Source organism: Hyla sarda, chromosome 3 (assembly GCF_029499605.1).
Source record: "Hyla sarda isolate aHylSar1 chromosome 3, aHylSar1.hap1, whole genome shotgun sequence".
Lineage (NCBI taxonomy): Eukaryota > Metazoa > Chordata > Amphibia > Anura > Hylidae > Hyla > Hyla sarda.
The window spans coordinates 225,751,747-225,766,801 of record NC_079191.1 but is presented as its reverse complement, the minus strand read 5'-3'; the positions used below and the strand labels follow the sequence as shown (position 1 = coordinate 225,766,801).

At 42.7% G+C, this 15,055-nt stretch overlaps 1 protein-coding gene across 3 annotated transcripts in view; it reads left to right on the top strand.

The window, feature by feature from the left end:
* The first annotated feature begins 622 nt into the window (after positions 1-622).
* The window catches only part of FBXL4 (F-box and leucine rich repeat protein 4), a 72,215-nt gene continuing 57,782 nt past the window's right edge, over positions 623-15,055 (top strand). For 2 of the 3 annotated variants that reach the window (XM_056566156.1, XM_056566158.1), the window contains exons 1-2: positions 623-718; positions 4,963-5,558. In XM_056566156.1, the coding sequence (XP_056422131.1) occupies positions 5,047-5,558 (512 nt within the window). In that variant the 5' untranslated portion in view covers positions 623-718; positions 4,963-5,046. Of the gene's footprint in view, positions 719-4,661; positions 4,714-4,962; positions 5,559-15,055 lie in introns of those variants that run through there. The other variant, XM_056566157.1, reaches the window with a different exon arrangement.

Genomic DNA, 15,055 nt, shown 5'->3' with positions numbered 1-15,055 from the left:
TCCTGGGTACAGAGTCGCTGAGTTCATGTTCCAGGGCATCCAACAGACCCTGTGCAAAGGGGCACTGCCACGTAGGGGCACCAGGGGCAGCACCGGGTTCTGCACAGGTCGCGGGCATGCATGAATGACCTAAGAGATAGTCCTCCCTTAGCAGCCATCCACAACAAGTCCTTATGTCCATTGGCCGCCCTGAAGCAACGTTGGCCCAAAAAGTCTCTGCCATGGCCGTGGGTAGTCCCGGAACGAGCTAGATAGTCTTTGGCTTCCAGCTGGTGCTCCCTTACAAACCGGACACCATCCCCATAGAACCAGGGAGTGTCTCACTTGTCCAAGCCGAGCCCACTCCAGAGGGGCAAAAGAAACAAGTGAGACATGAACCAACATATGCTTGAGGGACCATAAAGAATACTATCTGCATTGTTCTATGTACTGTGTCACAGTGAACATTATTTATATAGTTTGTAGGGGCTGATTCCTTATTGTTCCTACACTATTGAGAACAACAGACCTGTTTTTCTATGGTCACTGAAGGGAGTGAGCCTATATTATGTAATATACGGTACACCATTTCCGTGTGTATCTGCATAGTGCAGGATATCATGTGACTGTCCTAGTCATGTGACCAGGAGGCATTCCAGGAAGTATTTATTCCAGGCTGTGGTGCTCACATGTTTTCCTCGGTGTGGTATGACAAGCCCATAACAGTGGCCGGCTCCAGGTATGTCTATGGCCCATGTTATTCCCTGCAGGGTGTTCTAAATCTGCTCTGTATAGTCATGCCTTCTTATGTAATATTCACCAACCCAGGAGTCTGTGTGAGGAAGCATTTATGGGCATGCTGGACCATTGTGTCTCTCTCTATTTCAGTGGTTTTCAACCATCGTGCATCCAGCTGTTGTAAAACTACAACTGCCAGCATGTCCTGACAGCCAGAAGGCAGCACTGCTCTGTTTGAATGTGGCATGTATCGACTCCCCTACTGCATTCACCAGACGAGTATATAGGGTTTTGGTTCTGGCTTTATTGCTCCCATTGTTACTTATGATATATACATTACATTCTCTGGAGAACATGAGGTGTGTGTGTGTGTGTGTGTGAGAGATATAATATAATATAATATATATATATATATATATATATATATATATATATATATTTATTACACACACATTATATTTACAGAAAGTCCTATCACATTTTAATTTGTTTGGCCTTCATTCTGAAAACAGAATGTTAGAAATCTTCTCACGCTCATTTATTTAACCTTTTGGGGATGCAGGGTGTATGCATATGCCCTGCATCCCCAATCCTTAAGGACTCGGGGCGTACCTGTATTTCCGGTCCCTGCTGCTCGACAGGCAGGGACTGGAACGGGAAATCATTCAACAGGCATCGCGTGATCCCGAGATAACACCCCCCCCCCCCCAAATGTCGGCAATCACCGATCAATTCAGATCGCCGATTTGTGGCCATTCTGGGTCAATCGGGTCAAATAGGGTAAAATGGGTAAAGTAGGAGAGACGGCACCTATCATCCTTTTAGCAGCAGGAGTGATGTGGCCCTGACAAATCAGGACGCCTGCTGTGGGGGTGTCCCTAATGGCACCTGCTCCGCCCCTGTTCCAGAGGGCGAGAGCAGGTGCCGGGAGTGTGTACCTGAGGCTGGGTACCCCGATTCCTGGCATCGGGGCCCCAGGAGTGGAGTCGGTTACGGCAGGCAGGATCCAGCAGAGCAGCAGCAGGAGGTAAGGCTGGCCTTCTGCTGTTAACTCCCAGCATGCACACAAGGGCATGCTGGGAGTTTTTGTTATGCAACAACAGAAGGCACAACTACAACTCCCAGCATTCCCTTTGATAGTTTGTGCATGCTGTGGGTTGTAGTTATGCAACAGCTGGAGGCACATTCTTGCAAATCCCTCAAATGCGCATGGCGCTCTCTCACTTTTGAGCCCTGTCGTATTTCAAGACAACAATTTAGTGCGACATATGGGGTATTTCCGTACTCGGGAGAAATTGCCTTACATTTTGGGGGGCCTTTTCTCATTTTACCCCTTCTAAAAAGGTAAAGTTGGGGTCTACACTTGCATATTATAGTAAAAAAAATATTTTTTACACTAACATGCTCGTGTTGCCCCATACTTTTCATTTTCACGAGGTAAAAGGAAAAAATGACCCCCAAAATTTGTACAAGTACAAAAATACCCCATATGTGGAAGTAAAGTGTTCTGCGGTCGCACAACAGGGCTAAGGAGTGAGAGCGCACTATGTACATTTGAGGCCTAAATTGGTGATTTGCACAGGGGTGGCTGATTTTACAGCGGTTCTGACATGAATGCAAAAAAATACCCACATGTGACCCAATTTTGGAAAGTAAAGCTCTCATAGAATGTAATAAGGGGTACAGTGAGCATTTACGCCTGACCGGTGTCTGACAGATTTTTTTGAACAGTGGTCCGTGAAAATGAAAAATTTAATTTTTGCACAGCACACTGTCCCAAAGATCTGTCAAACACCAATGGGGTGTAAATGCTCACTGCACCCCTTATTACATTCTGTGAGGGGTTTAGTTTCCAAAATGGGATCACATGTGGGTATTTTTTTATTTTTTTTTGCATTTATGTCAGAACCGCTATGTTAAGGTAGAATATGTCACACAAAAAAACGCTCTGAATCAGAATAAAAGGTAAAAGCAGGTAAGAGTTATTAATGCACAAAGTGAGTGGTCAGAGTTTAAAAAAAGGGCTGAGTCCTTAAGGGGTCAAAAGGAAAAATTAAAATATTGCATTGACATAAGTGTTCAGACCTAGGGCTGGGCGGTATACCGGTTAATAAGGAATACCGAAATTTTTGTGCTGCACGATATGAATCTTTCCCATACCGGTTGAGCCCCTCCCCCTTGGGAATGAATGAATTATCAGCCCAGCGCTGTGCTGTCCCCACATCAGGGAACTAATCATATGTGACATGCCAGCGCTGTTCTGATCCCCCCCCCCCCCCAAATCATGTTACCTGCCAGCGCTGTTCTGTTCCCCCACCCCCCCAATTAATGATCAGCCCAGCGGGGTACTACTCACATATGTCACCCGCAAGCACTGCCCTCCTCCTCTTTGTTGCGGGCTGCTGGCGCTGGAACTCTATACTGTACGCCAGTGGTCTCCAACCTGCGGACCTCCAGCTGTTGCAAAACTACAACTCCCAGCCAACAGCTGGAGGTCTGCAAGTTTGAGACCACTGCTGTACACTGTATCCCTATGCCTGGGCTGCAAAAGATAAAGAAAATAAACTTTGACTTACCTACGTCGGCCTCATGCTGTTCCTGGGGACTGGAACGTCTGAGAGCCGTCAGCCTATCACCTGCCGCAGCGATGTTCCGCCCTGGCCAGTGATAGGCTGAGCCCACTGTCATGTAAGAAGCCGGCTTTTTACATGACAGTGGGCTCAGCCTATCACTGGCCAGGGCGGGACATCGCTGCGGCGGGTGATAGGCTGACGGTTCTCAGACATTCCCGTCCCCAGCGTAAGGCCGACGTAGGTAAGTTAAAGTTTATTTTGTTTATCTTTTGCAACCCGGGCATAGGGATACAGCGTACAGCAGTGGTCTCCAACCTGCTGACCTCCAGCTGTTGCAAAACTACAACTTCCAGCATGCCAGGACAGCCGTTGGCTGTCCGGGCATGCTGAGAGTTGTAGTTTTGCAACATCTGGAGGTCTGCAGGTTGGAGACCACTGGCGTACAGTATAGAGTTCCAGCACCGGAGGCCCGCAACAAAGAGGAGGAGGGCAGTGCTTGCGGGTGACATATGTGAGTAGTACCCCGCTGGGCTGATCATTAATTGGGGGGGAGCAGAACAGCGCTGGCAGGTAACATGATTTGGTGGGGGTGAAAGAAATACTGTTATATACCGTAGAACGGCCATAAGTTACAAAAATACCGTGATACACATATTTGGTCATACCGCCCAGCTCTATTCAGACCCTTAACTCAGTACTTGTTGAAGCACCTATGACTGCGATTACAGCCTCAGATCTTATTGAATATGATCCCACAAGACACCTGGATTTGGGAATTTTCAGCTATTCTTCTCAGGGCTCTAGCTGGGCCACTCGAGGACATTCAAAGAGTTGTCCCTCAGCCACTCCTGGGCCTGGGTCCTAGAGCACTTTAAATTAGGCTTCCAATGGGGTATTCCGGCCTTAGACATCATATCCCCTATCCAAAGATAAGATGTCTGATCGCAGGGATCCCTGGGATCTCCGTGTAACACCAAAATCACCCCCCCCCCCCCCCCCCCCGGCATTCTATACCAGGCGCTGCTACCGAGACGTGACAGCTATGCCTCCTCGTGACATCACACCACGCCCCTCCATTCATGTCTGCGGGAGGGGGCGTGATGGCCCTCTCAGGTAATACCAATGTTGGATGAATTTTTTTTGTTTTATGATAAAAAATAAATAAAATATTTACAATGCCATGTTCTGTCCTCTCTTTATTTTTCCACCTACGGAACAGTTATGGGTTATTTTTTGCACCATGAGCTGTAGTTATTAAGGGAACCACTTTTGCATTTATAAGATTTTTTTCGATCACTTTGTATTCAAATTTTTTTCTACGATATCAAATTACCAAAAATTAAGTCTGTTCTTTTTTAGTGTCACAGTTCAGACGAAACCAGGAAGTTACTGGAGAAATTGGGGAGAAGAACAGAGCAGGGATGTAGGTTATTTTTATACCTCCCCCCCCTCACCTTCCGACACATAATGCACATTTGTAAATATATATGTTCCACATCTCTTTTTCTTTTTTTTTTTTTCTACAACTTTGTTTTGGGGGAAAGCCCCTTGAAGCATAAGTACTAGAGCCACAGGAGACTTAACAGGCAAGTAATGCTAGTATTTTATGTTAGAACAGTACCTGCAGCAGTTTCAATCTAAACAGTTTTATCTCTTTTTTTGTTTTCTACAGTGTTGTCTTTACCAGGTCATCCATCAGTCACTACAGGAAACAAGTTAGACCACACTATTCATTGGACACGTCAGTTTGAGCTACATGTCGTCTTGGTTTCCCATGCTAACAGTCCTGAGCATGTTTTATTACATTTGTCTTCGGCGCCGTGCCCGGTTAGCTAGTAGGGGAGAAATGCTTAACAGTCGCAGAGCCATTGAATCAAACAGCCGTGCTTTGCCAATGTCTATTGAAGTTGTACAGTATGCCAAAGAGGTTCTGGACTTTAGTTCTCACTATGGAAGTGAAAATAGCATGTCTTACACCATGTGGAATTTAGCAGGTGCTCCCAATGTCTATCCAAGTTCGGGGGACTTTACCCAGACAGCTGTGTTTCGGACATATGGAGACTGGTGGAATCAGAGTGGCAGTTCTACTCTTCCTTTCAAAAGGACCTCACCAAGCTTCTTCAGTCAGGATTATGTTGAGCTTGCGTTTGAGGAGCCTGTGTATCCTACAGCAGTTCATATTCTTGAAACTTATCATCCTGGATCCATTGTCAAGATTCTTGCCTGTTCTGCAAATCCCTACTCCCAGACCACTCCTACTGAAATAAGGTAAGGCCAGAGGTGTTATGTGCTATGTTAGTGACCTGGCAAGGTCAGGATTATGAAAGATCCTCTGTGCACATATACTAGACTTCTACTAAAGTAATGTTATCAACAGCAGGATCTTTATTAAAACCTTTATGGCAAAGTCAGTTTAGTGGATGGAAAAGATGAGAATGCAAAAATGAAAATTTGCTGTGTCCACAAGACCAAAACACTGTTTTAACTGTGTTTTGCTCCCCTTATAAATAAGGGGGTACATAACTTGACAGCTTAACCTTTACTGGCAATTCATTAACAAAGGAGCAACGTCCAACTTCAACTTTTATTGCAAGGATATATGTGGTGAAGCTGAGGAACAGAAAACTAATGCACACTGATGTGACAATGCATTTAAAACATTACTGTACAAGGAAATGCAAATACAAACATGTGCAGGACATGTAAGTTACATAAAACACAAATGAGATAAGCATCCATAAGCAGTATACGCACATATATACCAAGTAGCATGCTATTCTATTTGAATGACAAGCATGGTCCCAAGCTGCTAACTATAAACTGTTATAAAACAACATAAAACCACAACAATGTGCATAGCAATGCAAACTATATTGTTAGATGTAGAGGATTGCTTAGCTTCCTACTAGCCATTACCTCTGGAATGCTAGCTGTTAGAAATGGAAATGGCTGCTATGGGCTGAGCTGATGTCATCAGGGTTCATAGGCTACAGGCTATGGAAGCTAAAATGGATCAAACTTCTAACGTGAACATCCCCTGGCCACTCAAAAAAAATATATATATATAGTGGAGCTGACACAGAGGAAAACTATAATGTGTTGGTTCCACTTGGTTCCCTAAAATACTGCATGTGAACAACATAGCCTTAGGGTGCGTTCACACTGAGTAATTAAAGATGAATTTACTTGAGTAATTCCTCTTGAATTCCCCTCTCCAAATTAATCTCTTCTGCCCATTGTCTTTAATGTTTTTCTGCTGTCCTGTTCACACTGAGGAAATTCTACTAGCAGAATTCAGACACTGAATTCCTAATGCCTAATTCTCCTGTTCTAGAGTTTAGAAGTTTACATACACTTGGTTAGTATTTGGTAGCATTGCCGTAAGGTATATAACTTTGGTCAGTTATTTTGGCCCACTTTCCACAATTAACTCACATTTAAAGAAGTCCAGTATCTAAAAATGTATCCCTATCTGCAGGATAGGGCATAAGTGTCAGATCTCCCACCCAGTGCCCCAGCTCTATGTGAATGGAATGTGTTGACCATGGCAAGATACTGTCGCTGACATGCCTCCTCCATGCATCTTTATGGCAGAGCCAGTAATACCCGAACCCAGTATCTCTGGCTTTCCCATAGAGATACATGGAGGGGGCTTGTCCATCACCACTTTGTGCAGTGGTCAACATACCTCCATTCATGAGGAGAACAGGGTGCAGTATGGGAGATTGTAGGGGTTGGGGGTCCTAGTAGTCGGACCCCCGCGATCTGACACTTATCCTGTGGATAGGGGATCCGATTTATACACTGCTCAAAAAAATAAAGGGAACACTAAGATAACACATCCTAGATCTGAATGAATGAACTAATCATATGAAATACTTTCGTCTTTACATAGTTGAATGTGTTGACAACAAAATCACACAAAAATTATCAATGGAAATCCAATTTATCAACCCATGGAGGTCTGGATAAGGAGTCACACTCAAAATCATTAATGTTATTAACCCTTTAGATCGCTGCTTTCAAAGTTGACAGCAGCATCTAAAGGGACATTTAAATGCTCCCTAGGTGGTGCAGTGGGGTGGATTGCACCCCACAGCATGATCGGGGGGGGGGGGGGGCGCAATCCACTTCTGAGGTAGCTGGAGGGCTTACTGCTCCTACCGGGTCTGCTGCTGCGCTGTGAATGATAAAGCCTGGGCCAGGCTTTATCGAGAGCAGAGCACACAGATCAATATGGTTCTATGGAACCATCTTGATCTGTATGAGGAATCAAATGATTCCTCCTAAAAGTCTCCTTTGGGGACTAAAAGTGTAAAAAAATAAAATAAAATAAAAAAAATTAAAGAAATACTAAAAAGTTTGAAAACACACATTAAATCCTTCCTTATTAAAAGTTTAAATCACCCAGCCCTTTTCCCAAATTCCATATAATAAAATATGTAACCATAATAAAAGTTAACAAACTATAAATGTCCAAACTATAAAAATATATCATTAATTAAACTGCACGGTCAATGGCGTACACGTAACAAAATTCCAAAATAGCGTATTTTTGGTAACTTTTTTATATCATGAAAAAAATGAATAAAAAGCAATCCAAAAGTCAGATCAATACAAAAATGGTACCGTTAAAAACTTCAGATCACGGCGCAAAAAAAGAGCCCTCATTCTGCCCCATACAAGTAAAAATAAAAAAAAGTTATAGGGGTCAGAAGATGACAATTTTAAAAGTATAAATTTTCGGGCATATAGTTATGATTTTTTTTTCCAGAAGGAAGACAAAATCAAACCTATATATATAGGTGTACTTTTTACCGAAAAATGTACTGTGTGTTTTCTTCAATTTTGTCGCACAATGATTTTACTTTATCTTTTGGGGTTTTGCCGTAGATATTTGGGTAAAATGACTAATGTCATTACAAAGTAGAATTGGTGGCACAAAAAAAAATGGATTGTTAGGTGCAAAATTGAAAGGGTTATGATTTTTAAAAGGTAAGGAGGAAAAAAAACAAAAGTGCAAAAAGCGGAAAAACCCTGCATCCTTAAGGAGTTAATTTGTATTAACCTGTGATTCAAATTTGGAGATACTAAATTAATGTTCTTCCGTACTATATCCCATTTTATCTCTTTAATGAAACCAATCTTTTCCTCTTATTTCTGAAAACTCTTCTGCATTAGTTTATTCCTAAATTTATCAAAGCTGTATACACATATGAAATATATATATTTTTTATTTTATTTATTTTACCATCCATTATTTTATTATCTCAGGGTATACTGAATATATAGTTAGTACGGTCGAAAAAAGACATATGTCCATCAAGTTCAACCAGGCAATTGAAGAGTAGGGGTGTGGCGCGATATTGGGGAAGGGATGGGATTTTATATTTCTTCATAAGCATTAATGTTATTTTGTTCCAGGAATGTATCTAATCCTGTTTTAAAGCTGTAAATTTTTCCTGCTGTGACCAGTTCCTGAGGTAGACTGTTCCATAAGTTCACAGTTCTCATGGTAAAGAAGGCGTGTCGCCCCCTGTAGACTAAACTTTTTCTTCTCCAGACGGAGGGAGTGCCCCCTCGTCCTTTGGGGGGGGGGGGGGGGATTTAACCTGGAACAGTTTTTCTCCATATTTTTTGTATGGGCCATTAATATACTTATATACGTTTATCATATCCTCCATTACTAATAAATTCAGTAAAAGCTTTTTTTTTTTAAGCCAATATAATCCAACCATCCTCCCTCCTTTTTTAGATTGAATTCTTCTTTCAGTTTGGTCCAGTTTTTGAATTTACCTTTCTCCCATACATCTTCTATCCTAATATCCTTCTATCTTACATGGTCTAATCATGCCCCTACCTCTATCACTATTAGATGTTTTCACGAAACATTCTGATTTTGTATGGAGAGCTAACTCACACTTGATCGCGCACTCTGATCATTCAGCGAAGCTAGATGCCGCACTGGTGGAGTATTTTGCTCTCAATGTTACTCCCGGAGTTAGCAGCACGACCGACCGGCTGGCACACAAGGCTGTTATCAGTGGCTCCTTTATCCAAATGGGAGCTACCCTGAAAAAGCAAAGGAAGGGGATCCCAAGCCCCGAAACGCGTTGCACCCTGGCCTAATAAAATATCTTATACATCCATCATCATCTCCTGATTGAATTTGTTAACTGCGCTGTGGAACCGGGTATTTTTTCCTATTTATACATTCTGCTCTGAATCGGCCTGCTCATCGCTGGATCCGATACCGGGAGGCTGCACCACTATTCTTATGCGCTTGTGTGGTTGTGTCAATTACACAACCGTACCAGGTGAGAGGACCACTAAAACAGCTGTGATTCCTGCACTCGCCTATCTTCACATTGTCTATGACATACTGTCCTATGAGGAGCTCTGCTTTTTGTTGTTTTTAGATTTATGAAGCTGAAAAAGCAAAGTGCCTTGGCTTTTCAGGAGTCTCTCAACAAATATGGCCACCTTGGAGGCCATCCAGAAGTCTCACTACTCATCTGATGTGGAGACCCAATTGAGAACAGAACGCATACATATGAGACAATTACTACTTTATGATTGTGGGAAGACCTTTAAAAAATCCAAGTTGTAATTCTATTTCCATGACAACAAAGCTGGTTCTCTGTTAGCCAGGAAATTGAAACCTGCTTTTTACAAACAACACATTCCCTTCATTAAACACCCTGTGTCACATACACCACTGATGTCACCTCGACAAATAGCCAATGCATTCAAGGATTATTACGAGTCTCTCTATAATCTACGGACGGATCCCCATTGTCCACAGCCCACTCAAGAATCAATAGATGAATTTCTCTCTTCCCTCCACCTCCCTAAACTTCCCCCCTCGGCCCTTACACATCTAAATGCCCCCGTAACTTCCCAGGAACTCACTGACGCTCTTAAATCTAAAAAATCCTATAAACTTTCTTCCAACTCTTTTACCACATTTATCAGTGTTTAATGCGGCCATGGAGACTGGTTCCCTCCCCTCAGATGTTAGATGCCCTCATAACAGCAATCCTCACACCAGATAAACCTACGGACTTTACATCAAATTGTCGCCCAATATCACTCCTCAATGGGGATGCTAAATTGTACGCCAAAATACTGGCTTTGCGATTACGGCCTTACTTGCCAGCATCAATAGGCAGGGATCAAGTGGGTTTTACCTTGGGAAGACAAGCTCCCGATAATACCAGGAGGGTGATCTCTATTTTTCAGCATTGTGAAAATAAAGACATACCTGCAGTATTTCTTACATTAGATGCCGTGAAAGCATTCAATAGAGTGAACTTACCTTTTCAGCATTGAGGACCTTTTTAGTTTTGAGGGCTCTATTCTTAATACCATCGGAGCCTTGTATTCCTCCCCAGTAGCCAGTGTTTTTACTAATGGAGCCAAATCTAGCCGGTTCACTCTGTCGAATGGCACGAGACAGGGGTGCCCTCTGTCTCCATTGATCTTCCTCTTTACTATAGAACCTCTTGCACAACCCATACGTTTACATGACGGGATTAGATGGGTCATGATTGGAAACAGGGAACATAAACTCGCCCTTTCTGCGGACGATGTGATATTGACTGTGACAAGCCCGATGGAGTCCCTGGAGTCTCTATTCTGTGTGATAGGATAACGCACTAAAAAGGAGTCTATTACAAACTCAACATTTCCAAATCACAAGCACTCCCTATAGTCATTTCCCCTGAAACACTAGATACTTTAATTCCCAAATACCCCTTGGATTGGCAACATCGACAGGTCACATATTTATGCATTCAACTTGCGTACCCTTCCACGTCCCTTTTCCAGGCCAATTTTCCACCACTTGTTCCATCCCTCACCTCGGCCCTTGCATCCTATACAAAACCTTTCCTCTCCTGGTTGGGCAGACTGGCAACATTCAAAATGCTTATACTCCCAAAGCTTTTAGATTTATTCCGCACTCTTCCAATTGCAATCCCCAAATCCTTTTTTTGCAACTATTCATAGGCTTTTGGACAACTTTATCTGGGCACAGACGCGTCCCCGAGTACCCAGAAAGGTTATGAATCACGGCAGACTATTGGGGGTGCTTGGGCAGACCTGACATAACAGACTACTACAAAGCAGCTATCTTGGATCAGATGAGAAGTTGGTGGTCGGGTGATCCTGAAAAACTGTGGGTATCTTTAGAACAATCATACAGCCCCGAGTGCTCCTTGAAATCTAGAATGCTAGCAGCCCTCTCTAATAGGTATTTAGCTCCCACCCCACTGTCTGCTATAAACGTTTCAGATAGGATATTGAAACAGAGTCTTAAGATCTTCCCTAACTCCATTACATGCCCTCCTAGCTCCATAATGATAGACTATCTTACTTTTTGCATCCTAGACCTGACGACTTGGCGTGCAGCTGGTATTTTTACTCTCAATGACATTTTAGACGACAATAGGGTAGTACACTTTCCGACCATCAGAGAGAGATTTCGCCAAAGGAATGCAGATTAGAAACCTCTTAGGTACGGGTCTCCTGTAGAACATGACAATATCAGCTCGATTAGTGAGTTTGCTGAACTCATCCAGCGGTAACATCAGGGGCATTTCCTTTTTTTATGACTTATTAGAGGATAAATCTAACATAACACCTCTCCCGTATATGTTGAAATGGGAGAAGGATCTAAAACTTACCTTTACTCTAGACCATGGCGTTCAGCCTTCTGTCATATTCAAAGTTTATTTAAATGTGCCAACCACCAAGAGGCTAATTCACCAAAAGATCACCGAAGTGATCCACTAATTCCCTATATTTCCCATATATTTGTTGAAAGGTATAATCTTTATTAATTTCAAAACACCAACAAAAGAGGAGTTAAAATTTGCAGTGTGTCTCTCCTCCTATATTATTAATTATCTGTGCCAGCCAGGCATCACCTATTATCTACCTGTGTGTACCTGCAGTGTACACACGGTTAGTGGAGGAGTCTACACTGTATATTAAAAAAACCTATCCTATGCCCCCCTCGACATGTTTCGCCGCAAGACGCGGCTTTGTCAAGAGGCTTAGGGGCACTGAATGAAAAAGCGCCAAAACTGGGGTTAAATAACCTCCTATTGTGACATCATGGTGGGGTGATATCCACTTCTGATTGGTGGGACACCATCCCATCCAATCATCCTCTATTTAATTTGATGGACATTTCCATGCACCTATTGCTGCTCTCATAGTTCAACCAATCCGCATAGTTGTTTATTGGTTGCCTCGGTAATGCATCACATGATTACTGCGTCATGATCTCAGAGCCGATGTTCACATTCGCCTCCTGCGCTATGACCCCTGCGCAAGCTCTTGTACCAGCGCCAATATCCACATCCGCTTCCTGCGCCGTGACCCCTGCGCGAGCTCTTACACCAGCGAGCGTACCTTACTGTCGGAGCTGCGCAGTTCTATATGCGCGGGGACTTAGTCTCCACGGGCATTTCCAAATAGATATAATAGTCAGTCACTATGTAATTTCATATGCGCCAGAATTTTTCTATATACGGGCTGCGTAATGTAATCTGCGCACATACTTGGTCTTTCATAGTGCTCCATGTTAATAGGGATAAGCTCCAATAAAATACATTATTGCTCTATATGATATTCTATATTATTCTATATTGTATATTATTATCACCATAGAAGTAGTTAATTATTTAGTGATAATTAAAAGGCAGCATATTGGTCCATCATGGTTAGTCCATCTACAATTCCCTCCCTGATGTCACTTCGGCAGGGTGTTTAATAATTGTGTTGATAATTGTACACGATGTTTATACATTATGGCAGCTATTCTAAATGAATGCTGAGAAGGTAAATCCCTCATTGAGTCCATTAGGGCTCAGGCTTTTGAGTCGCTGTATCCATCTTGCTTCTTCACGGAGTAATTTCTTATCTAAGTTGCCTCTTCTGGGGCCCAATGTCATCTTGATTAGTCCCCAAAATTTAAGGGTTTGTATATCACCTCTATGAAAATTTCTAACATGTCTCGCCAGTGGGGTATCAGTCCCGGTGCGGATAGTGCTGAGATGTTGAGATATCCGTCTTCTCAGTTGCTGTGTGGTTTTGCCCACATATAGCTTACCACATCCGCACTGGGCAATATATATTACTCCAGAAGTCTGGCAGTTGATAAAATCCCTAATAACATATTTCTTGTTATCAATTGGGTTAACAAATTCTTTCATCCTAGGCAGGAATCCACAAAAGGTACACTTTCCACAGGGATGGGACCCTTTTATTGTAGACTTGAGCCATGTTCTTTCAGTTTTTTCAGTATAGAGGCTGTGAACCAGATGTTCTCTGATATTTTTCCCTCTCCTATATGTGATCGAAGGAAAAGGGGGGATGACATCTCTCAGATCATTGTCTGCCTGTAGAATAGGCCAGAATTGACGTAAAATATTCATTACCTGACGACTATTCTCGTCAAAAGTGCCAATACATCGTACCGTCTTAGTTATTGTTCCCGTTGTCTGTTTACTTTTCAGTAGCTCCTGTCTTGGGGTGTCACGAGCCCTAGCGAAGGCTCTATGAAGAACCTTCTTAGGATACCCCCTACTGATAAATCTGTTTGTATAAAGTCCTGCATTCCCGTAGGAATGCTTCATCTGTGGAGCTGTTTCTCTTGGCACGCAAGTATTGTCCCACAGGGATGCCTCTCTTGAGGGGGGCAGGATGATGACTGCCCCACTCAAGAAAGCTATTGGTAGACGTAGGTTTCCTATATATGCATGTTTGGACGCTGCCATTGGGCTGCAGAGAAATCTGTAGGTCAAGAAAGTTGATGGTGGTCTGGTGAATTTCTGAAGTAAAAAACATCCCTATTGTATTGTTATTAAGTGTGGTGACAAATTGCTGGAATAGTGCTTCTGTGCCGTCCCAAAATAATAAAACATCATCAATAAATCGTGCCCAAAATAAAATGTGCGAGGTATACTGGAGATGGGTGTCTGTGAATACAATAGTGTCTTCCCACCACCCTAAGAAAAGATTTGCAAAATTAGGTGCACATGCCGTGCCCATTGCTGTGCCTTTGTGCTGTAAATAAAAGTGACCATCAAAAATAAAATAATTGTGTGTGAGTAAAAAGTGAAGGAGTGACAAAATAAATTGATTGTGCTCAATAAATTGTGTTCCTCTCGTGTTCAGGAAGTATTCAACCGCCTTTAGGCCCAATTCATGTTTTATGTTAGTATACAATGCCTCGACATCGAGACTCGCCACGTGTATTTGGTGGAAAAGAGATTTCCTGCAGTCTAGATACAGCGTCCCCTGTATCCCTAACATAAGACGGTAGGGCTTGGACAAATGGGGTTAACATCTGGTTCACATATTGACTAATTCCCTCCGTGAGATTTTCATTTCCCGATACAATTGGACGTCCTGGGATAGGTATTTTTCTTTTATGTATCTTAGGTAATGCATACATTGTTGCTATAGTAGGCTTCACATTCAGCATATACCTAAATTCATCTTTTTCGCCTCCGTAAGTATCACTCTCAGTTCATTCAGGAATCTCTCAGTGGGGTTGGATTCAAGACGTCGATATGTTGTTTCATCCCGGATTAGTCGTCGGACCATATCCAGGTAATCATCTTTATTCATAATCACTATATTCCCCCCCTTATCGGAGGGCTTAATGATTATGTCCTGATTTTCTTCCAGATCACGTAATGCTTGATTCTCCTCACAGGTAAGATTTTGGTTTCCCCTCTTCCTAGGTCTCA